Source organism: Triplophysa dalaica, chromosome 16 (genome assembly GCF_015846415.1).
Source record: "Triplophysa dalaica isolate WHDGS20190420 chromosome 16, ASM1584641v1, whole genome shotgun sequence".
Lineage (NCBI taxonomy): Eukaryota > Metazoa > Chordata > Actinopteri > Cypriniformes > Nemacheilidae > Triplophysa > Triplophysa dalaica.
Genome location: NC_079557.1, coordinates 4358082 through 4383460, shown reverse-complemented (window position 1 = coordinate 4383460; position 25379 = coordinate 4358082). Strand labels below are relative to the sequence as shown.

The following is a 25379-nucleotide window of genomic DNA, read 5'->3' as shown; positions in this document are numbered from 1 at the left end:
ACCCTTAAAAACAAAACAATTCAAAGTGCATTTGGCTTTCGTTTGAACCCTTGAAAATACTGATAACAAACTTCTGTTCACAATTACACAGTTTCCACCTTGATTATATACCACTCATATGCTGGAGGCTTAGATTATAAATTGCTGTTTGTTTTGACCGCATTTATCTGAAAGCACTGAAAAAATTGGAATTGGAGATTAGATAGTTTTGTTGTGTTTCTTTATAATTGATCTTTACGCTTGACTTGAACTGCTGAAGTTGTATTTTTGCGAATACTCAGGAAGAATGGCAGTACAGTATAGTTCTCCTCGAAACAAAACCTCGCCCAAATCTCTTCCCACGTAGCTCTTTTGTTTTCTGTCAACACACCCACTACATCTGTCATGTTAACCATTCTCCTCTCACTTCAGGGTTTTATTTGATCTTTCTCTGCAATTCAGACTGTCAACTGTGATTCATTCTGGAGTTTATCACCTTAAAGGTGAGGTGTGTCATTTCTGCACCACTAGCGTCACCAAACGGAATTGCAAAAATAGTCCAACCGTCTTATCCCATACGCTGCCCTTGGTCAACAGAGATCTCAACTTAAACTCAATGTGGCTAGTTGAGCTGGTCAGATGGTCAAAAGGTCTAATAATGCCTGAAGAACCTATCTTCAGCATTCTTATATACATCGTAACGCTACAGTTTGTAAAAAGCACCGCTAGAGGGCGCACGATCAATACAACGACAATGGACTTGCTTAATGATGATGTGAAGGAGCGTGGAATGATGGGATCTGTTGTCTTCAACTTCACCACTAATGGCCATCAATCAGACGGGAACGAGAAATCATGTAAGCGGATGAGGTAAAGTAATAACTGTAATAAATGCGAATAACTGTGGGCCATAGATAAGTGACTGCTTGAAAAAAGATAGTGGCTTGTTAGACCCTAGAAACTACTTCCGCATTTGTCCACAACACTTTTGTCATGCGTTTTTTACGTCAGGAAAGATGGTAACAAAGGGGAACGCGGATATGACGCCATTGACAGGCGACTTCACAGCCCCATGTCACTGTTTAGAATGGTGATTTTCTCACAATTTAAAATTAGTAGGAAACATTTGAGATATTGTAAGTTCCTCAACTGAACAAAATATATATCACTGGCCTAGTGATTTTTGGATATTTTACTGCAAAATTGTTACAAACTGGATCTTTAATGGAAATGCAAAAATTCGCAAAGAATTAGCCAACCATTTGAGCCGTAAATGCAAGGGCTTATGAGTCACGGTTGAAATTCTGACACAATTCCTTCACTTGTTTGTCACTATACCCATGAACCAGAACATCACATAGTACTGAGCAAAGGCAAAGACGTCAAAGAAATAGTTTAATAAAACATCACCTTTAAAGTCATTTAAATAAATGCCAGTGACTGTCTGTCCACCAGACCTTTGCTTGTTTTAATTGCATTGAATTTCGCAATTAGTACGTTATCATTTCAAAGTCTTGCGTGTCATACTATTGGCACTTTCCCTATGAGAACCACTGTTTGCAGAAATTATGTGAGCCGTAGGCGATCGTCTTCTCTCACGTAGAATTAGTTATAAAAATGAGAATTATGACAACTTCACAAAAACATCTCAAGAAGCCTGTCCTAAAAATGACAGAGACACTTTTTGTGAAACTTCATTTAGAGTATAATTGGTGCTCCGACATTGTTAGATTACAACCTTTCAATGGCAGTTCACTGAAGGCAGGTGATTATAATGTCTGATGTTCCTGGTGAGGAACAAAGCGAGATGGCACTGCGTGACAAGAACTCCTTCTGTTGATATCTACTCCCACCCCCCAACCCTCAAGAAAACACCTGTCATGTGAGAGATGGTTAAGACCTGTAGAAAAAACATAAATTAAATCTTCTGTTCAATATCGCAGTTGTTTCTTCAAGACAGTAATGAGATTGAATTTAGAGGAAATGGAGACTCGCTTAAATCTTCTTTGAATTTAACAATCTGATGAAAACCAATAGTAGCCTAAATTAGGTTTCAAACTACTATCTATATCGTCCAACAATCGTTTCACAAGGTGGGTTATCCACGTTTCGCTTTCAAGCACAAAGTCTGTCCTCCCATCATCTGATTTATCAGTCTGTGCTGGGAAACTGTAAGGCAAGCGCTGGTATTTGCTGCAGTGAATCTACAGACAGCCTCATTACAGAGAAGGAGGGTCTTTTCCGTACAGGCTCACTCACCTTATTAACAGTCTTTATTACTTTCCATTTTAATGAACCGCAGAGCAGAGGATCACTTTGCCTGTCTGTGTTTATTTAGGTTGCTAATGGACCAATTTAATGCGCCTCAAAGCTAGAAAGTTCAGTTCTGAAATGGACAAAATGAGCAGATGGTTCTCAAGAAGTTTTGCTGCAGGAGCTCACATCGGATATATCAAAATGTCCAACCAGCACAATGCCTAGAATACTTATTGTCGAAAAATCAATTATTAAAAGGTATTAAAATGACAATAAGCAACACAGACCCAACAATACGAGAAATTAACACTACAGTCCAGATGAATGGAAAAATTATAATACCCCTTTTTTATGGAATATTGCAGTGTTTATTATAAAAAGCTTATCACGGTGGGTCAATCTCTTTTTAAAATTCATGTGCCATCAAAATCCTGAAAAATCCCTCTAGTGGCTATCCATCTCAAATGATGCAAGTTAGACGGCTTGGGTGGGCCATTCGTTAACTCCTCCCCTTCAACTCTCAATCTGCAGCTAGATTCATTTAAAAATGTAACGTCTGTTCTTAAAAAGAAATCAGAAAATTTGATTAAAAAAAAGAATATTAGGTGAAGGGTCATTTCAATAGTTTAAAATAAATCGTAAATGGGTGCTATGCGACAGCATAACAATGAAGATAAATCTCTCTTATGCTATTTTAAGCTATGAACATAAAGATTAAAGGGATAGTTCACCCAAAAATTCCGCCCTCATTTACTCACCCTGGGGTTGTTTCAAACCTGTATAAATGTATTTGTTCTGCTGAAGATAAAGGAAGATATTTGGAAGAATGGCAGTAACCAAAAAGATCTCATCCCATATTTACTGCCACAGTAGGGAAAATAAATGATATGGGAGTAAATAGGGGACGCAATCTGTTTGCATACATATCATTCTTCCAAATATAATTTTTGGGTGAACTATACTACTTTAATAATCTAAAATAAAATATGACTTACAGTTTGTTTTCTAAATGTTTGCTAAGTCACACCATAAGTGATAAAACCCAACAATTTGTATAAATCCATGAACAATCATATTTAAAATATAGATTGGAGTCACTGTCATAAGAGCAAAAAGTGCACAAGTTTGGAGATTGTCCGCCATGTAAAACAGTCAAAAATACAATCACTATTCCAAAAATATGACCGCAGAATACAACAATTTATCACAATCAAATTGTGAAACAGATTAAATTCATGCACGTTTAACTGTGTGTCTAACAATCAACTCAAGAAATTGGTCATATTTATTAGAGGACATTGTTAAAAAAAAATGAGACAAAGCTTATCTCATTAAACATCTGCAAATGAATCTGTCTTACATATCTTCATTTTTTACAGGGTAGGTGACAAAAAACAATCTTTCTTTGACAAATGTATAGAAGCTAGGGAATGTTATTGTTAGAAAATGTGTTTTTCTGGAGAAAAAAGGTGTGTCATGTTCATTTTTCTTGTCCACACAACTAATCTCCACAGCACCTAGTATAAGTGTAAATCACATAATCGCTTAAGTTTGTAGAGTGTAAAATCTTCTCTTGATTTATTTCATTTTTATCTTCATTCCTCTCTAAAGCCCTACTACCTGCCCATGTACCTATCGCAAATGGCAACAAAAAAGGAAATTTACAAGGTCAAGTTAGCGATCGAGAATGGCAGAAAATGTGTCTAAAAGTAATAAAACGTTGACTGCTCTAAAGCCCACACAGAATGCGAGGCACAAGGACGGGTCTCTTTAAAAAGGATGAAAAAATTAGACTGGGCCCTTTTCATCTACAGCACACAGTGGGGATGTGAAGATCAATCGAAAGCATTTGAAGAAATGTCAAACCCCGTCTCCCTGCAGCCCACTGTACCCTAAACAGAGGGGCTTCCATTTGCCGAAAAAATTGCTGCTGTTAATTATAAAGCCCATTAGATTGAGATGCAGTCGATAGAATCCCGCTATTACAAACTAAACCCTGTTTTTTACCGAAACTCATTCCAACATCCCCACGCCAAACAATCTCTGTCCGTGGGTTGTTAATCACCTTCACGTTGCCACGGTGACATTAGTTCTAAAGACAGTTCTGTCAATTAAATGGCATTCAACACACAACAAACAGCCAATCAGAGAAAGCCGGCATGTGGCCATCATATGTGTGGCAGTAATATTTCTATAGAGTATGGAGCTGTCAAAACTGTAGGATACAGAAATATGCATGTAGGTAACGTGTACCTGACAGGTAAAAAAAATAATTTCTGCAGACATCAATCATTTTTTTCTATTTTCTTCCTAAAAGAATAATGAATGTTTTGTAGAAGGCTGCATAGGCATTATTAATGGATTAAGGAATGAAGCATTCATTAAGTGACTGCGTGACTATTGCCCTAGAGAACTCCCCTAGAAAAAGCTAGAAAAATATGTCTTTATGAAAACGTTTACCCCAAATCTCTTTATTTGCCCATCTTCATACCAAACTGCATGACTGACTTCTTTTCACAAAACAAAGCATGAATATTTGAAGATATTACGGCTACTCTTTTTCAGAACAAAAAATGACTAAAGCTGTCTAAAAAAAAAAGAAAAAGCTGATAAATAAATCAACTACTAGAGTTATGCTCCTCATACCAAATCTTTTCCGTCTAAGAAATAGTCAAAAGTTCTACATGGTATGTCAATAACATCCTTGGGGTTCATTGACCAAGCTCCAGTTTTACAAAAATGTTGATCCAGAAAAACAAACGACGAAACCTATTCAACCTAATAACCTATTAAGGCTAAATACAGAAAGGTAAATTTACTAAAATAGTATGACACACCAAACAAAAGCACAAACATTCATTAACAACCTGCAAACCATACTAAAGGCAATAAAAGAGTGTCATTTGTCTAAATATTATTTTCCGAACAAACATGCCTCCTTTTATTTCTGCCTCTATATTATTCTTAATATGTTAAACTACATCAAGTGTCTTTTTTTCACACCAATACATTTTAATACACTTTAATGATGAAGCAAAAGCCTGATTTGTGACAACATAGACAATTTTATAAAAGAAGATACTTAAATAAGTACATTGAGTAAGCATTCATATATGTATTTAAGGTATACCCTTAAATCAGTACTTGGTTAAAGCACCTTTGCAGCCTTTTTGCAAGTCTTTTAGGGTGTGATGTGTGACCCACTATACACATCTGCATTTGGCAATGTTCTTCCATTCTTCTCCTCAGATCCTCTCAAGCTCTATCAGGTTGGATTGGGACTATCATTAGAGAGATATTTTCAGGTTACTTCAGATGTGTTCAATAGACTCATGCATGCAGGGTGATGACCTTCGTCCCTTAAAATCTCAGCCAGCTAAGCCACTTCCGCTCTCATAGGTTAAAAAGTGTTCAAATCTCAGCAAAATGACAGCACTACAGCTCAGCATTCATACCTCAAAAAGTACAAAAGTTTACTTTGTTTTTTATCATATTCCTGAATGTGAATCACTTTCAATGTACCTTGAAACGGATTGCCTGAAGCCTTTCCCCTTTTTGGTTGTCGATGCATAATGTAGTGTTTGGATCATTTGACTAATGTCGTTGACCGTAATCCTAGGTGCATATTGAGGAAAAACATCATTGTTCCCTATGAACGATACGTGCGCAGGATGAAACTGAGCGGATTGAGACAAAACGCGGAAGCGGTCGTGCATAGAGTCTATTGGGTCCAAGCCCAAGCACTCAAGGATAAAGACAGAGTTGTCCTTATACAACTCTTGCATTATTTTAACTGTGTGATGATTGTCCTATTGGAGAACAAACCTTCTGCCCAGTCAGAGGTTCTGAATGCTCTGGACTTCATTTGGGGTATGTCTGCACCGTATAGCTTTCCTTCTACTCTGACAATGAAGGGAGTAGAAGGAAGGGAATGCTTTTTATAGACACTCTATTTTGCATCCTTTCCACACAACTTAGCACTGATAACATCAGTCTATTACCACCCACAAAAAGAGGGAAGAATGTTGTTTAAAGGAGATGTTTGTGTGCATTTTCTAGTGATTGTGGCAGAAGTAACTCATCAAATGAAGAATGACACAGACGTGAGTTATAACCTGGCACACATCCAGACATGCGTTGTAGTCGAGTGCACTTTCAACATCCAAGTACCTGGAAGGCATTAATGGAGAAATGCTCTATAGTCTCAGTTAAGCACAACAGCTCACAGCCTACATTCTCCACAGCCTATCACTCACAACCGACTTAAATCGACAACTTAAGATCTGGAACTCTGCGTTCAGTATGAATCTATATCTTACTACCCTTAATTCAGTAACAATTAGTTTGGATTCTGAATTTGCACAATTCCTTTAGAAAATCGGATGGTAAAAGAGCAGACTAGTTTGTGCTATATCCAAATGCATTAATATAATTTGTAGGGGTAAAAGTCACATACTGTCGTTGTCTGGTGGAAACCTTACATTTCTATATTTTGGATTTTTTTGCGAGTCATTTTTCACTGTCACTGCTTGTTTGCAATGCAAAGACAAATATTGAAATGGTTGTTTGAATATTGATAATATTTTCTTTAACTAACAGTTGCTTTTCTAACATAAAATTTTGCTCAAATGACAGATTTTTTTTGCCACAATTTACTTTATAACTTATAATATTGAGTTTGGTTCCAAAATGAGATAACTTCGTTTTCAAAATAGTAAAAAAATCATGTTTTTTTATTGTGCATTCCAATTAATATCAATCAAACTCCAGTTGGTGTGCTTTGATTCAAGCCATTAAAAAGCGCAAAGTAACACAAAAAAATGTAATGAAATTATATGAAAAAACATTACATCAAAAACAAGATTTTTTTCTAAAAATTAAAAAAACTTAGTTATCTCCTTTTGGAACCAAACTCTTCATTTGAAAAGCAGTATTTTGGACAAACAGGGTTTCCACCCAACACGACGAAAATATGCCTTTGAAATACTTTTAATAAGCACAGCACCCAACACTCTGTAAACCAACTTAGTTTAAATTTATGTTGTTAACATGTTCTAACACCAAACTGAAATTTCAACATGCATGCCATAGATGTGCATTTCCTTGTCATATGCACCTACAAATCATTACCCGGTCCTTGAACGACACAGCTGTCTGTTTAAAACGCACATAGTCAAACAGACAAAAGTGAAAAGGATTCATGATTCATAAGCACCTTTCATCTATAAACTTCCTTATGAATCATTTTATTGTGCTCTAAGTTTCCCAGGTTCAGTCTCAGCGAGGAGGCAGCAGTAATCAACAGAACAAAATAGAGCAGCAGTGCTCTTACCTCCCATGTGAGAAACAAAGTGCCAATCCTAATAAGCAATCGTGGAGCTATGGCAACTGCTGGTGCCTCAGACTCCATTCCTTCAAGTGCTCACAGCGAGGAGGTGCATTATGGGATGTGTTTCCTCCTATGCCTGGACCGCCTATGAGTTAAGAGCCTCCACTGCGATTGCTGCACAATTGTCCGAGCCCTGTGTTTTGTGTTGCAAGCACAGTGCAAACAAGCTACGATCTAGAGAGGTGGACAACAGCTTTATTGTTCTCTTCCGAGAATGAGGAACCGTGCCACAGACGAAGTCCACTGACCCGTCCTCCTGACACAGGATAGAGAGACAGAAAGAGAGATTGGGTTGTTGTCAATACACATTTCATCGATCTCACACTTATGCAGTGCACACAGTCTGGCTTCGGAAAAATCTCTGGCCTGCATTTTTTTCTGACCAGAGCTATTGAGAAAGAGAGTTGCGTCGACTCCGCTGACTCCAATGGAATAGTTTTTTTACAGCAATGGCGGTTCATGGAGCCTCTCAAGTTCCAGGAAGTAACTAGTTTTGCACGGAGCTGCAGCAAAACAGACCAATTTTTTTACACATTGAAAAAATGAAAGAAATAAAGCATTTAAAGAGAAAACAACTTCGTGGAACTATCTGAAGGCTCCATGAAAAAAATGTAACTTCCGTTGTCGCGAATCTCTCTCTAAATGGCTCTTCATCTTAAAAAGGCTCTTCAAACATCCGACCTGTAACGTTACATACAAGACGAAAAAATATATAACTTCACTTACCTGTGGTTTGAGCTTTTACTTCCGTATTAAATGGAGTAAAAAATCCTTGTAGCACCAATTAATGTGATGACAATTTTTTATTTCTTTATCACTAACAAACATTCAACGCCGGTTCATATGAGCCGGTTCATTTACTGATCACTCAAAGGACTCACAAGTCAAGAACCCGGGACTACTGTTTGAGCCTAAAAGAAGCATTCGACAAATCTAACTTGAATCACCTTTCCATTTCAAAGTGACTGACTCAAAACCACTGTGTGATCTTGTCCAAAAGCAAACGCTACTTCAGCAAGAAACCTATTAATGCATGTTCTGATGCTATGCTTAAATCAAAAGAGAATAAAGAAGAATATGAAATAAAACAGGAACAAGCTCCCATACAGATGCTCAAGCGTCTTTTTCATGCTGAACTCTGAATGAAAATTCAAACCCTTCGCAAAGACCCCTTGACTCCTGCAAAGTCTTAAATATGTATGTATCCTACTTAAGAATTTAACGGCACCATTGAAACGAAAGGCAATTCCCGCATTGTCTACTCTAACATTCCCCTTCACCCCTGACACTTCACTGATACACACATGTGTAGACTTTATTCTGCAACTCCATTATCCACCGAAAGGCGATGTCATACTCCCCTGGTACCATCTTGCTCATCCGTAAAATGATGTTTTACATAAAGGACCCGTCACTGAAAGGCTGCACGACCCGAAATTTCCACAACAGCTTCTGTCTCAATTGCCATTAGTTAATGAATGCTCCCCCTGGTTTAATTATATTATTTAAAGCCTCTAACTTTAAGAAGGGGCTGTTTTGGGGAATACGGTCTGCATGCATGTGTGTTGGTGCTTGAGACAGCCAATTAATTCAACTCTTGGAGAGCGGGTGAGGAGACATGGTGACTTCCAGGCAGTATTAGTCATGCAGCATGGCACAGAGCGGCAGTCAACAGGGGAGCTCTCATGCATTTTAAAGGTGATGGTGGAGATGTGTTTCTTCTCTTCTCTGTTCCTCCTGGCTGTGGTCTTGTCCTGTCCTCTCCTTCTGGCTGCGCAGCGGTGCGCCGGGACCCAGCATGCTGTCCCTGCAGCTGCTTAAAGCTGTGCAACTGCAGCCAGAGTCTGAGAAGTATAAACCTTACTTCCCCAACTCCAGCCTTATAATAGAAAATATGAAAACTTATATTTTATAAAAATGATGAACCCTGTAATATGGTCCCAAGTAAGTATGCATTTGTTTCTTCTATGGAAACCAATAGAAGAATGTCCTTCACAGACAATAGAATTTCATGGCGGCCACATCTGTGGTTACAAAATGAGGAAGAATAAATAATGATGTCATTTTACTGCTAAATCAATCCTTCCCCTCATAAAAAAGAAGTTAATTCAAGTGTGCTATTAGTTTGTTTTCTTTTAAACTACAAATATAATTTCAGTCTACTTTTTATTAAATGAACTTCCCGTGTAAAAATAGGTCACATTTTCCATAATGTACTTAAAGTGATCTGTTGTCACACGTTAATTTTGTACTTAAAGGTCTAATGTGTCATTGTGTGAAGGATTTATTAACAGAAATGCAATATAATATACATAACTATGTCTTCAGAGGTGTATAAAGACCTTGCATAATCAAGCATTATTTTTGCACGAGAATGAGCTATTTCTATCTACACTACAGGTCCCCTTAAATGGAATTCACCATGTTGTTTCTACAGTAGCCCTAAACAGACACACTGCTGCACAGAGTATGTTTCATAAATATGTTATATCCTTCGGCAAAAAAAAGCATAAACGAGATGGCATCTTAGTCCCATGTCAGCCACTGATAGGAAGGGTTGAGCGGTGAAGTGAGCCACTGGTTGCAATTCCCAGCCTAACCGCTAGATGCCGCTAAAGGTGTGCACACTGGACGTGTTATATACATAAAAAAATACTTCAAATCTATACTTCAAATCTACTTAGAGTAGAGTTAAAAGTATATTTCAAGTAAAAATAAACAACACCTAAATAAATGGAACATAACACACTTAAAGTGTAAAAATAATGTAAAAGTAATAAACTGGTGTTAAATTCATTAGAGGAACTCAAACATATACTTACACTATAAAAATTAGCTACTAGCTGCTAGCTACTACAAAAACTTTTCATTTACAAAGAGTATACTTCAGAGTCTACTTGAAAATAGAGTCTACTAAAAAATATGCAACATATTGAACTTGTAAACTATCAGTTCAAGTTCACTGCATAGTTGTAGTACATACAAAAATATGTTGTTTTACACTATATTACAAACAGCACGGCTTACTGTTACACTAAAAGGGTACTTTTATAAATAAAAAATCCATCTTCATTTACTAACATTCGAGTTGTTCCAAATCTGTAAATAAATCTCTTCATTTGGTTGTACACAGAAAAAGATATTTGGAAGAATGCTTGTAACCCAAAAGTGCTTGGGCCCCGTTTTATTTTTGTGATCTGTTGAAGATATTTTAAAGAATGTAGGACAGCAAACAGTTCAGGGGAACATTTGACTACTATTGTGATTTGTCCAGTGGTAGTCAATGGGGTCCAAGAACTGTTTGGTTACAAGTATTTGTCCAAATACCTTTCTCTGTTTTCCACCAAACAAAGAAATGTATACAGATTTTTAACAACTAGAGGGAAAACTTTCCCTTTAAAGTGTACTTAACTGTGTCAACTGATGTAGCATTGACACTTACAAGTACTCTACATTGATAAAGTAAAGTCTACTTTATTTTAATTAGAGTTAAGTTAACTTAAGTAAAATGAACTTGAATTATACTTTTATTTTTTCTGTAAGTGTCTCCCATCAGCAGCATGCACAAGAATACACAGACACTCTCGGGTTAAGTGTAATCATATCCGCACCTTGAGCATTTTACTGCCATCATAGAAAATGGAAGACAAACAATTACTTTTTCCGATCACTCAGGCTTGTCGTGTATCAGCAGCTGTGTTTTCTGCCTGCGAGGATGAAAACTTGTGTAGTTAAATGAGACGGATGAAGACCTGGGAGACTGCAGCTGTACAGAGCCGTGCTGCATGTTTCTGGGCTTGCAAGAGTGTTATGAGTAATTAAGACTCGGTTGAAAGCGGTTTGGACCGCTAGAGGACTGTAACTCTACACTTATTGTTATCGACTTCTCCGAGGCTGCAAAAAGGTTATGCATGTTACACAATACAGAAAATTATCAAGAGCAATAAGACACTAGAAGATGAGTTCAGGATTTCTCAGCAAAAAAATGTACTTGGTTGTTGAGTCCTGAGATTCTGACAAATGAACTCGGGTACATTCTCTCCTTGTTAACTATTCATATGTTCCTCTGAGGGTTTGAGAATCAGGCCCTCGCTATTTTATTAATCAAAGTTCCCTGTGCCTTTGAAATATAACCGAGTGCTTTGCTGTTATGCTAATGCTCAATTTAGAAACACTTTTGTAATGAATGAACACTAATAGAGTTGAGTATTACATGTGTTTGTGTATTAAACACCATTAAATGCATTTAATAAACACCCGTTATAGTCAATATCTATCTTTTTAAACAAGTCAATATCTATTTTGTTAAACAAGACAGGCGGATCATTCATCGATGGATGGATGGATAGATGGATGAACTGGAGTTTAATCCTATCACAACTTCTTATCACGCCTTCATCAAACACAGAGGATGTGCAAGGTCATTGAAAGCTTTGTGTGAGTGTCCACTCCCATTTACACTCATCAAATATGTACTTAACCGGGTCAGCTGATCAAAAGCTCATAAGTCACAGTCTTCAGCTGATGCATGAAGGCTCCCCATAGATATAATGGACGAGTTATGATTTACAGCATCTCTCTTTAACGGAGGACATTAAGTATGGGGAGCGGTGTGACAGGAACAGTGGAATGAGAAGAGGACGCCTCTGCTGATGCGTTCTTCAACATCTCCCCCTGCAGCAAGACTGACAGTGGCTCGCTGGACTTCAGATTTACCCTTCGGAAGCATCTTACAACCAGGAGCATCTGGAGAGAGAGAGATGAGAAAGATAAAAAAGAATGAAAAACAACATTTAAAAGGGTTTGTTGAGCCAAAAAATAGAATATTTGCATCAATTACCCTCATCAGAGCATTTATGACAAAAGAAGATATTTAGAGAAATGTCTCAGGGGTTCTGAGATCATACAATGAAAGTGAATGGGGGCGAGTGATGTTTGGTTACCAACTATGTTCGAAATACCTTTTTGTGTGTGTTCCAGAGAAGAAAGAGTTTTGACATGAAGTCGAGGAAATGATTAAAGAATTTCAATTTTGAGGTGAACTATTTGTTTAGGACAAGCGGAATAACTAATAGGCTTCAGAAAAAAGAAAAAGATATAGACAAAGAGGAAACCATCAACCAAAAAATGGGTCCAGGAATATTGAGTCAGTTCCATGAAAGCCTTTACGAATTCCACTGATCCAATTTGCCAGAACTCGCAAAAGCAATAGCTCGATGATCAGAGCATGCTCATAAAATCTTTGTTTTTCAACCAGAACCTTTCCCAATAAGAGCACAGCCGGCCTTAGTCTTTCTATCAGCTCAGCTCAGGGCAACATTGTCCTAAAACCATCAGATATAAAATAACATCAAATTTTAAATCAACTAAAATCTATATAACAAGATTTATTTAATGCAGGCCAAATCTTTTGATGTTTAGACAGGATGTCCGGGAAAGGGAATATGCAGACATTCTGCATCGGCAGGTAGATCCTGTGTGTATTCCATCACAAGACCTTGAAAGGAGTTGGTCGCTGATTTAATCAGCAGCCTTTTTGTTGACTTTTTCCAGAACAGGAGTTATTGATCGGTGATGTCACAGCGATAAGCAAAAATGCCAGATAAATGGCAGTGAAAGGCATGCAGTTTGCAGCTCCCTCACCTTCCTCTCCATCAAATACAGTGAGCGCTGAGACATAGACGCAAGCTGTGAATGTCACTTTCATTCTCATTATCCCAGAGGAAATGCAGGATGACGCTGGTTAATATACAATCAACAACTGCCAGATAATAAACATCAATGTAATTCCTTGAATAATTGAAACCTCCCCTGATAGTTTTGCTCATTAAGTGGTTAAATCTCACCTTATGACATCTCTATCGTGAGAAATGTCTCTTATCACGCAAATTAAATGAAATATACTCTCACTTAAGAAAATCATTGTCTGTGAACTCAACGCAAGATCAAGCTTCATTTAATAATGACTTGGTTACAGCTAATTGCACTTCTTGTGAAAATTCACTGCAAAACAAATGATGTAACGAGGCTACTATCATGAATGCTGAACCACAATGAAGACAAATGCTACGAAAATTGAACAGACAGGGACATTTTTGAAACACTAAAGGGCTATGACATGGGGGCATTTTTGAGAGTCTTCACTGATCAAGAATCTGAGTTTGAGACGCCAGGACGCCATGACATTTCTCTCACCATGAATTTAATTACTGGGGTTACCAGGGGCAATGGGGAAAAGAGAGGAAAAGATGGAAAGGAAGAAACTTGCCATTCAACAACTAACCTAAGTGGCGCGCTACTGCCCTCTATTGATGTAAAACAGTCACTGACAGGGGTTGATGTCGAATTAGATTTTAATGAATTAAATAATCTAGTAGACTGGACGAGTGCTCACGTAGGCTTTGTTAATTAAATATAAAAACACAGGAGAATATAGCAGCCTTTTTTCTGTCGCACCGTATAGTGCGCTGTTACAGAATCGCATACACAAGCACGTGATTACGTATAACATATTTATGATTTATTGGCGATTGTTTTGCGCATGCGCGCTGCACAAACACATGACATCATTTAAAGGACGGCGATCATTTATGCCAGTTAATTTTCCTCTTCAGCGAGTAACGAGTGGGCAGAGTTCAATGAAACGACAGCTGTTCGAACTTGGCAAGAATTTGTCATCTGAATAAATGGGTCAGATCTGGCGACTGTCTTCTGTCTGCTTCGTGTTGGTTATTTGTCTTCACAAATTAGGCTGCAAAATAAACATATATTTGCAGCAGATTTATGTTGATGTCATTTACCTTTCTCACTGCTGTGACACCAAGAGGATTTAGTTAAAGGTTTAAGGTGTGAAAGGTTGAATATATTTAGCTCTCATTGGCACTGCTTGGTCAAACTGTTTAGATGTCTCTGTAGAATGCTCACAAATGTAAATGTTTAAGTCCACCAGTTCGGAACACTTGGGTGTTTTACTCTATTAGTTGATTTAACAAGTGCAGGACGGTACATTACTGCCACCTGTCGGAAAAATGATGCATTCAAATCACGATTTCGCCTTTATGTGTAGGAGAAAAAAAGTAAAATGTGGCATTCATTATGTCCAATGGAAACAAAAAATAAATTATACATAATCCTACTTTGAATTATTCATAAAATTAAATAAAAAAAACTTGAATACACAATTAAAACCAAATACCAACAATACAATAACACCTTCGTTTTTTAAAACAATAGATAAGTCATAGGCAATATTAAAGCCAGAATTTAAAATAAAAATATTCATTGCTATCGGAAATATTGTAAAATGTTACACTAAAAATCAAATAATTTCGTCTTAAAACAAATGTAGGCCTGTCTGTTTTGTACGTATAGGCATTTTCAAAAGACACCATTTTTAGGTTTGGAGTCTTAAGGCATCTCTTTTTTATAATCCCCGAGACAGACTTTTTTCATTAAGTAAAGCTATTTAGGGTCATTGAATGTTATTGTATGGGTGTCACTGCTGAATTGTTTGCTCAAGGGCATCTGGTGCAACGCGCCTCTCATTGTCCATATGCCGTCGTGACGTGTCTTGTATGGTGTTGCTGGTCATGCAGCTTCTGTCAGACTACGATGACATTTTACAATAACTTTAAGAAAGTATGCCTAAAACAAAATACATTTCCTCAAAATAAGGCATGAATATTGTGCTTTTCGGCATGATCATTAAAATATGAGTTTTACAAACAAAACTGACGAACAAAACTGCACGTATAGAGGGTATGGACGTGTCGTCACTTTACCACGTGAACACCATGAGCGCGCCCCCGTGAGTGGCAAAACACTCAGCAAAATGATATATTACAATATCACGAAACGTAATTCCGCACAACATTTCAGTGTCCAGGAACACCCGATTCCTTTGTATGTCGTAGTGAAGGCGTAATGATCACCATCGAAGCCAGCTGCTTGTAAATTCAACAAAAAATGCGTGTTTTCTTTGTTTCTCCTATTCTCTTCAGCCATTTTGCTGGGTGTTTTGCCGTCCAGGAGAGCGTGTCCCAGAAAGTGACGTCAAATGCATATCCTCTATAGGCTAAATAGAAATAATATTTTAATAGTTTTAAGGTCCTAATTTGGTTAATGGAGTGTCCAACAAAAAAGTTTGCGTACATACAAGGTAACTCTTTCATTTTCCAATAATAGGCAGTTTTTATGACCTCACTTCTTGACTGACCCTCAAATTATTTTTTTCGGCGATTAATTTGTAAATCCGCTCCTTTCTGTGAGCCTACTCTGATTGTATTGGTCAGATGGTCTACTATGCTGTGATTGGTCTACCGCGTACAGCGTCGCAAATGTAACGAATGCGGCAATTACATGTAGTGACGCAAATCTGACGCGGAACTGAAATAAGAACGACAGACGACTCGTTCGCGTGATTCAGAGTCGACTCCGTTTTTCTCAAGCCAATAACTTTTTTGTTCCTTCACTTTCGTCTTTTCAACTCGGCAGATTGCTGAAATCCATTCGTCAGACATTAGCCTACGTTTTAAATAGCCTAGGCCTTTTGTTTTGGGTCATTGTATCTACTGATAAAACAGTAGTGCATTTTAATAATATTTTAATAGATAATGCAGTGTAATTTAAAAGCAATGTGTTTTAATTAAAGTTTGTTTGTTTATTAAATTAATAGAGCAATTCTTCCACATTACATCAATATAAATAATTTGTTGACCCTTTACAGCAAAGGTCCATTCAATAGTCTAATTCACTTAAATAAAACGGTAACCTAAAAATTCGATGATATCATAATAGCCTATAAATTGCTATACTGCAGGTTTAATGAGCCCTGGGCCTTAACAGAATATTACTTCCTTTCCAAAACTTAACGAGGCCGCTAATTTCCTTAATTTGCGGTTGAACCCTTAAATTAGATTCAGAGTGACAACTTTGTGTGCAAAGAAGTACGTCCGTACCTCGGGCTGTATTGGAATAATTACATGGGGCTGAGATCAAGGGCTGTTTTCTGATAAGCAGAGCCATTTTCACTGTTTCTCTGTGATATTGTCTATTGTGTGAAAAGTGGAAGCGTTCGATCTCCGCGGGTCTTTAATTAACTAGAGCGAAAAACACACCCGATGCGTGCGCACCCCGGGTCAGATGCGGATCACTCACCCGCGCTTGACTGAACTCTGAAGAAAGGAGCCATCGTCTCAGCTTCTCCCATCACAACAAGAGCCCAACGGTTTATAAATTAACTGATATACTAATTAGCTGCAAATAATTCTGTATGCTATCTATGGTTTTGTCATCAACACTACCTTATAGGCCCAGACTGTTCTTTTTCTGGCAGAAAAGTGAGTGCGTCAATAATCATGACGCCATGGGGTCTCACAAAATGACCTTTGATATGCTTCTAACACCTTCCTCCGCCGAAGCAGTCTCAAGACCTACAGCAGATGGGGAGTGTGTCCCTGTCTTCTCAGGGCTGCAGGCTGTTGCGCTGGCGAGAATTAAATATTCATGTACAGAAATGAATGGAGAACCCCTGGACGGAGAGCGTGCCCGTTTATTCAACTCAAGCAAGCCTCATTAACCCGATGACTGCATAGCAGGTCACGCTGATTTTCTTACCAACATTTAACATCTACCGCCTGTCTCCAAACACATACAGCAACAACACAGAGAGAGAGAGAGAGAGAGAGAGAGAGACCAGGCTGTCCCTTTAAGTTTAAAAAATAATTGGGTTATATCCAAATTTTTATATGGCTTAGATGTTTTACCTTGCATCGGTATTGATGCATTTGCGTTGCACAGACACGAACAAACTATTTTTATTTTGTCCTATTAAAAATATTTTGTTGTCCATTGTTTGATACATATGTTATTAACTTCCACCGTAACAATCAACGAAAAATGTATCAGTTATTTGCTAAAGTTATTTTTAGTCATTTTATTAACTTTTAAGCAGTCAATTTTAAATAATTCGTTTAATTTATTTCCTATATACATTATAACGTTATTTAAAGAGACTAGTTACTCTTTGAATAAACATTGCGTGTAATATCCACAAAATAATTTAGGCCTATAAGAATTTTGGCAGAAAGAGGTTACCAGTAAACCGAGGTGATGATGTTGTTGATGCTCAGTGATAAACTCTGTCACGACTGAGGGGATAAAAGTGCGAAAGTTAAACTATCCCTGGACGCGTCGCGGCATATGGGAAACGCAAGCGTGGGTCCCTGACTGTGAGACGGGTGCCAGGGGACAACAGCTGACTGGGCTGAAGTTTGGTACTCTATTCAACCTTCATTAGGAGTAGTCTCAAAGGGGCCGCCACTGTCATAATACTCTCTCTCCTCCTCACCCCCTTTGAGCAGCAGTCTCGTGTCGTTGATATGTTCTTGTTGTGGAGTAACTGAAAAGAAGTAAAAAAAAAACGGAATGGAAAACATAGATCATTGATGCTCCCATAGGCCTGCTGTTCAAAACATGCATGCAGTTTACCGAAAGTATACTTTTGTAGGCTGTTTAAGGGAGGGCATTAAATGCATCCCTCGGTTTGCTAAATTAGATCTGAATTAGAAGTAAGACTTTAAAAAAAAAAAATTTACATTGACGTCATTTAAATTGAGAGAAATTAATGCATTACATACAGAAGTTAACAATCGAATTATTTCACGCATCCTATTCAATACATTACAAATGCATTTAAGTGAAACGAAGTTTGTCCACCATTAAACTTAAAGTATTTTATTTAGATTATAATAATACAAACTCTACTTCTAATAATGATGATAATACAAATAATGATCACGATTTAAAAGCAGAAGCAATTTAAGAAGAATAAATATTTTTTTGTTTAGCAGGAAGGTTCACTTGTGTCGTTTCTCCGTGAATGTCTGCACGTCTGATTTGACCAAATATTGTTTTGCTGACTTGCTAAATGATTTATGACAACAGTGAAGACACTTATCAGTTTCCTGGACCTTTCTGGCGACAGGTGCGACCTAAGACGGGCTTTCCACCTGCTCGTTTTATTGCTGCTGATTTTACAGTTTATTTGAGAACAATTATGACGCTGCTGAAAGTCTCTTGCTAGATTTATTGGTTGACAATTCCGTTGCTTATCTCGAATAAAGTGTTTAAGGATGTGCTTTTGAGACATCTGAGGTTTGAGACTTACATTTTTCATTACGGGTTTTAAATAGTCATTCATGGTTTAAAACCGCAATAATGTATTAGGCTAATAGTTTATGTTCATTATTGAGAAATAAAAAAATCGAAATTATCACAACCGAATAAAAAAATAAAAACAACTTAAATTGCAATTCTCATAAACTTTTTAAATATTCGTAATCATATATATGTATTTTTTGCATTTTTATATAACGCCTTAAAACAAATGTGTAAAATTTGATTTGGGTTTTGATCATTCAAAAGGAGCATCCATCACTCAGGACAGACATATCATGAAGAAAAAAGAGCCCACAACTCTTTCTTTCTTCTCTCGGAGTTTGAGGGAGATTTTCAATTGGCTGTGAGCATTGAGGGGAGGAGATAGCAGAGAGTTGAAGCAACTATAAGGTCGAGAAGGATCCGGAATGAAGTAAAGGACAAAAACAAAACAACGAGGTCTACTTCAAAATTCTTCACAAGGCTGAATCAAGGACATTAGCCAACTTTTAAACTTTATATTTTTATTCTTATTTTAGTTCTTTCACATAAATACTGCCTAACAGCAATGGCAGGCAAAACAAAACTATTGGACTGGCCAGATGTGAAATTTCGGGAACGACTTGAGGATTTTACTCTCTCTGAACATCCGAGGCTGACCCGCAGTGACCCAAGGGCCTGGATGACCTCTGCGAGCCCCGCGTACCCATCCACGGGTGACCATTACACCCAGCAATCGGTGGATGTCGCCATGGGCAAATACATCTCTGGAAACAGTCCTCAAACTGGGGAATTCGAACTGGGAAAATCAAGAGCACACGGTGGAACCCAGCAAAACCCCCCCGGTCCTCAAAAACACAGACGCGTGGCCGCCAACGCGAGGGAAAGACGCAGGATGCACGGACTAAACCGAGCATTTGACAAACTGAGGAGTGTCATCCCCTCCATGGAGAACGAGAAAAAACTCTCCAAATATGACACCCTTCAGATGGCGCAGATATACATAACAGAACTGTCCGAGTTGTTGGAAGGTGTTGTGCAGTCGGAGTGCAGAGGTTTGAGGGAAGGATGCTGTCCGGCCGGTAGCCATGGTAACCACGGCCAGAGGACTGGGGCTCAGTCGATTAGGACCAGCGCATCTTACGCAATGGACGCAACAACTTCTAACTTTGTTTCGGAGAAAAACGACGCGACTTCTAACGCCAGCGATGGTGAATCGTCGCATTTCAGTGACATTGATGACGGACAGACTGGAGGACGCTGATGGTGACGTGAGCTGGACTGTGGCACTAAAGCGATTATTAATGCTAATTTATATGTCTGTGTTTTAGTAGACACTAAAAGAACCAAATAGATAGGCCTTGTGGATAATGTTTAGTTTTCTAGATGATGCTTAGTTACAACTTGATTTGGCAAAATGTATGACAGCTCACGAAAAGGGAAAGAAAGAACGAAACGATACAAGCCCTTTAGTTGCACTTTATTGACAGATCCTTGCCTGACATGTAGTAACAGACGTTGTGCTATTTATCTGTGACTTTTTATAACATAAACATTTTTAATAAATATGTTTTTCATACATTTCTTTGATTGGTTCATTGGCTCAAAATAATCGGAAACATTCTAAAAATGATCTAGAACGGTTCAGTTTTTATACAATATATGGAGATGCTTTTTATAAAAGACAACTTGCAAACCAATAATTTACATAAAAAACATTATATGTGTATAAAATAATCTATTTATTTATTTATTTATTATAATGTACAAATGTTTTATCGGCTAAAGGAAAAAGGATCCAGTTTTAAAATGGACATCCATGAATTCAAGCAAAGCCCCGCCCAAAACAGCAGACATAAAAAAAGTTAATCAGTCATCTGTCTGTCTGTCTGTTCTTTCTAAATGATCTGAACTTCCTCCCTGCGATCTGGGAAGAGAAGGTGATATTTTAGAGAGATCTTTAAACAAGATTTTAGAGAGAGTCTGTTTAAAGTCAGCAGGGATTTCTGTGGAAATCTGCTGATCAATATTTGGCTGCTCTTGATCACCACCCTCCTCACTTTGGTTATTCTTCCTTTTAGCTGCAACATTTATTGTGCTGTATACAACTTCAGCAGTGCTTTTGTCCTGTTCAGCAGTGTAATTAGCCGTCCAGTTTATGTAGGGATTGTCCTCCTCTTCGTTCTCAGAAGGTTCTTGTAATGAATTCTTCTCTTGATCCATGCTCACATCTTTATAGTCATTGATGTCAACTAGGCTAGGAGGTGTTGGGACTCTTGGGAGATTCAGTCTTGATCTAGGCTTTGGTTCCAGTGTTAGGCTGGCGTACAAGACATCATCTGGGATGCTCGGACGGATTCTGATGGATGGAAGATCTGGTAAAGTGATGTTTTTGCGTGGTACTGTCACACGGGTTGACGGTGTAGGGACTGGTGGAGAAGGGCTGGAACGTGCCGCTTCCCTGTTTGTCGGCTGCCTGTGTGTCAAACTGACAGGAGGAGGATTATTTACCTTAGGCCTGTCCTTAGGTCTATCTTGTGTTCTGGGTTTGAGAGTTTGGGGCTCTTCTTTTTGAAGAGGGGTGGATGGTGCCAGCAGATCTGGAGCACTAAGATGCACCAGAACTTCCTCAATGGCTTTGTGTATCTGCTGGCCTTGTTTGCGCTGCACCGGCAGGCGGGGTCGGTCCTGAGTCATTTTAATTGGAAAAGGATTTTTCACCTTAGATCTGTTCTTTGTTTGACTCTCAGACGAGAGGGGCTGGGATGCAAACTCTTGTGGTTGAGAAGTGGCTTCTGCCAGCATGTCCTGGACGCTCTGGTGCATAACAGCCTCTTCAATTGCCCGGTGTATTTGTGAACCCTGATTGGACAAAAAAATGAAATGACCCTCGCCAGTGTGACATCGGCGGCCTGCCTCGAACATAATCCCTCCCTGGAAAGATATTAATAGTGAATCAATCGAGCACTCCTTAAATTCTATCATGAGAATGAATCCCCTATACCTTAAAGGGACAGTTCAACCCGAAATAAAATTCTTTAATTATTTATGTGGAACACAAAGGAAGATATTTTAAAAAATGTCTCAGTGGATTTGTGTTCATACAATGGTCATACAAGTCAATGGGTGCCAATGTTGTTTGGTTTCCAACATTCTTCAAAATATCTTCTTTTTGTTTTGCTGAAAAAAGAAAGCCATACGGGTTTGGAACGATTTTGGGCGATAGATCCCTTTAATAATTCACAATTCATCAAAAGGATTTCCATCACCCCAATAATATACGCAATAATACTTGGGAAGAAGTTCCAAATGTCTCAAATCTTTCTGTACAATTCATTATTTTATTAAAAAAAATGGTTTTATATTAATATATTATAATATTTTTATATATACCATCACATTATATAAATATTGTATTTTTACATTTTATTAATTTCTAAGGGAATCACCTTGACTTGACCAAATTTTCTGAGTAATCTATAGGGCCAGTGATAGATATTTTTTCCTGTCTTGAGGTCCAAAAGAGCAATAGATTCTTTCTCAACAGAGAAAAGATACGGGCCAGATATCCTGCACCTCTTAGACGCGTCTGTGCTCTGTGCCATTACCTGGAACTGACCTGAGGGTAGAAATAAAAAAAACAATGAGAGACTATTTGCACTAGCTCCGCCCACCAATATATGATTGCAATAGAGAAAGTGTAAGAGAGACACTATGTAAAACAGCGACTCCGGTGCCATAAGGTGTAAAGTCTGTATAGTTTGGCACGGTAGACTGGGGTTCTAATCCACCTCTTGCTCAAAACGCTATTAACCTTTTTATAAAGGCACTTATTTTCAATAAAATTTATATAAGACTTAAAATTCATTATTATCCATGAAGTTTAGGTTTAGGGTAAGGTAGGGGTAGGTGTGGGACCTTAATATCTCAAAAGGTTGCCATCCTTTTAATATATTTTTTTAAATATAATGATTTATACTCTGTTATTATTGCATTATGTTAAATGCACAACAATACCGAGGTGCAAATAGTAAAGTTAACTGCCACTATTTATAATTAAATACAAATAGCATCTACTATTTCTACTTAATTGAAAGATTATAAAGCGATTTTCAAATTGGTGTAAATAGCATATCGCTAAGAAATGCTGCAGTTTTCACTAAGTGTACGGCTATTTAAACTTAGTGTAAATAGCTTCTGTCGCTTTTTACACTTAGTGCAAAAAGCCGCTGCCTTAAATTAATTACCGATAAAATATAAAACACAATCAAACTATATAATCGGTATAATTAATAGTAAAAAACAAATTAAAACAAAAAATAGCATATGTGTACAATAACTGGGGGATAAAATAAAAATACGATAAACTATTTGAAATCCTACATTGCAAAAACCCTTAGCTGAATATGAAGAAATATTCAGTGGTTATTCTTGATTTCTGCTTAACATATTTTTGTGAAAATTAGGCAATGTTTCTATTTCCTGCATGACTGACCACATCTGCTGTGCATCAATTTTGTTGGCTTTAAAAACACAGCATCAACATCACCATTAGTTTAAGTCTAAACTCCAAGGTTTTTCTCAAACTTAAATGTATTACATCTTCATAAAAATAATCTATGCCTGGGTTTCACAGACAAGGTTTATCTTAAACCAGTACTATGCTCTAGTTAAATTAGGATATTTAAGTCACTTTTTAAATAATGCTTTATAAAAAAACACTACTAATATGCATCTTGAGACAAAACAGTGGCACTGACGCATTTTAAGATATGTTAGGAAAAGTTAGTTTCAGTTAAGACTCTATTAATTTTTTAATTAACATTAATTTTGAAGCATTGTCTGTGAAACCAGCCCTATAAGGCCTTAACATATGCATAAGTGTAATGTCTTTTTATTTAAATGACAGCCCTGCAGATCAGCATAAGACATTATCTGTATCATCCAACTGAACAACACAGTGACACTGTGTTATCTCATTTAGGCGTGAAGCAACACAAGTTCTGATGGTAATAAAAAAAAGAGTAATGGAAACAAAATGCACATTAGCACATATCCTTTTACGCAACTGCAACAAACATTTTGTAACACCTATTTTAACAGCAGATCATCATTATTAGAACTCTATGTGATGTGTTAGTGATGGGTATATCCGGGTTTGTTTCTGATACGGTCTCACCTACGCCCCAAGTCGAGTACAGTTCATTGTCAGCCAGATGTGTGAATTTATCTGTCTGGAGTTTTCTGGTATCTTCATCTCCACTGGCCTTCTAAATAGAAATATAAGACCATTGATAAATGGTAAATGAGCCATTTCTATTTAAAATGTCAGTTGTTTTGGAAAAAAAGATCACAAGGTCTCGTGTAAATTGTCAGCACTTCCTCTGTTAAAACGAGTGTGTTTTCGTTGAAGATAAAGTTGAACCTCACAAAAAACAAATGTGTCAAGTTAAGGTCAGGTTTAGATCTGGGGATGAAGGCCTGCACAACATCCTCATCAGCCACTTATGTCAAACCTACAATGCAAGATCAGTCCTACCTGAAATGCCAGCTGGCACAGAACAGACATCCAGTCCTCACGGGTTGGGGTAGCGATGGTGTAGGTGCAAGTTATTGTGTTTAAAAAGAAGGCGGAGCAATCTGTTGGACAGCTCTCTCCAGGAGCCGGGGTAATACTCAGGCAGTCCGACAGACGGATCACCCGTTTGTCCATCTTCTTGAGCCCGGCAGGCCTGGCAGTGATCGAACCCAACAGCCCCCGTCCATCACGCATGTCATACAACTCCATCCGACCGATTCCTATAGGGCTGGGCTCAAAGACAATCAACCAGGTCATCCTCCATATCTTCTGCGGGAACAAGAGGAAAATGAATTAAGCTGTGGGAGGACATTAACATCAAACTGTCTGGTTTTGTATGCCTCCACTGGGACTGGTTAGAAATCTAGAAGTGCATGCTGGAGGGGGCAGAAGTTATGAAACCTGCTGTCGATTTATCTCCCATACATGATTTATGGCTGTTAAACATTTCTATGAAAATGGAAGCACCTCAGGTGGTTAACCAACAGCCGGTTTCCTTCTATTAATTATGTACAGTAGAGGTTTTCTGTGCGATTGTAATTCTCAAGGCGGGACGTTAATAATTTAGGAAGACTTTCATGCTGTTACAACTATGATTATCAACAGTATGTCTATATCGATCTCTGAATGTGACGATTTTAACCAACTCACAATGAAAAGTTTTTCACATAAAATGCTCTTATTTAAAAATATGAAAAAGTTATCCAAACATGACACTCACCTTCCCAAACTTGACACTTTGCATGAAGATTGGCCCCTCTTTAATGATCACATCCATTGTGCTTGCTTGTTTCTGAGAGCAGATTAATATAGTTCCTTTGTTTAAAAGTAGAGACTGAGGGGGTGGAGACAGTGCATGATGCTTATCCTTATATTAGACAAGAGCTTCCTTTGATGTGGGTGTCATTTGACTAAAAATGAACCTTGTTTTCTACAAACCCAGAATACTTTAAAAACGGATGCGTTTCTGTATCCTTGCATGTTAATAAATAGAATTGTAAAGATCAGAGACATAATATC

The 25379-nt window shown here is 37.8% G+C and overlaps 2 protein-coding genes across 2 annotated transcripts; one reads left to right on the top strand and one right to left on the bottom strand.

Moving 5' to 3' along the window:
* Positions 1-19210: 19210 nt before the first annotated feature.
* Positions 19211-20243, top strand: atoh1b (atonal bHLH transcription factor 1b). The gene has a single exon (XM_056770079.1). The coding sequence runs from the start codon at positions 19350-19352 to the stop codon at positions 20043-20045; it is 696 nt and encodes a 231-aa protein (XP_056626057.1). The 5' UTR covers positions 19211-19349; the 3' UTR covers positions 20046-20243.
* An 11-nt stretch (positions 20244-20254) lies between these two features.
* On the bottom strand, positions 20255-25137 carry dok3 (docking protein 3). The gene is made up of 5 exons (XM_056770078.1): positions 25081-25137; positions 24321-24629; positions 23961-24051; positions 22231-22400; positions 20255-21715 (listed from the first exon to the last, which is right to left on the bottom strand). Exons 1-5 carry the CDS (start codon positions 25135-25137, stop codon positions 20651-20653), a joined length of 1692 nt encoding a protein of 563 aa, XP_056626056.1. The 3' UTR covers positions 20255-20650.
* Between the last annotated feature and the right edge of the window lie 242 nt (positions 25138-25379).

What these genes read in the sequence shown, in the direction of transcription:
- atoh1b (XM_056770079.1), top strand. Translation starts at nt 19,350, where the DNA reads ATGGCAGGCAAAACAAAACTATTGGACTGGCCAGATGTGAAATTTCGG.
- dok3 (XM_056770078.1), bottom strand. Translation starts at nt 25,137, where the DNA reads ATGGATGTGATCATTAAAGAGGGGCCAATCTTCATGCAAAGTGTCAAG. An exon ending in AAAGTGTCAAGTTTGGGAAG is followed by an intron (nt 24,630 to 25,080) that starts GTGAGTGTCATG and finishes TTGTTCCCGCAG; the next exon opens with AAGATATGGAGGATGACCTG. An exon ending in TGTGCCAGCTGGCATTTCAG is followed by an intron (nt 24,052 to 24,320) that starts GTAGGACTGATC and finishes ATTTCTATTTAG; the next exon opens with AAGGCCAGTGGAGATGAAGA.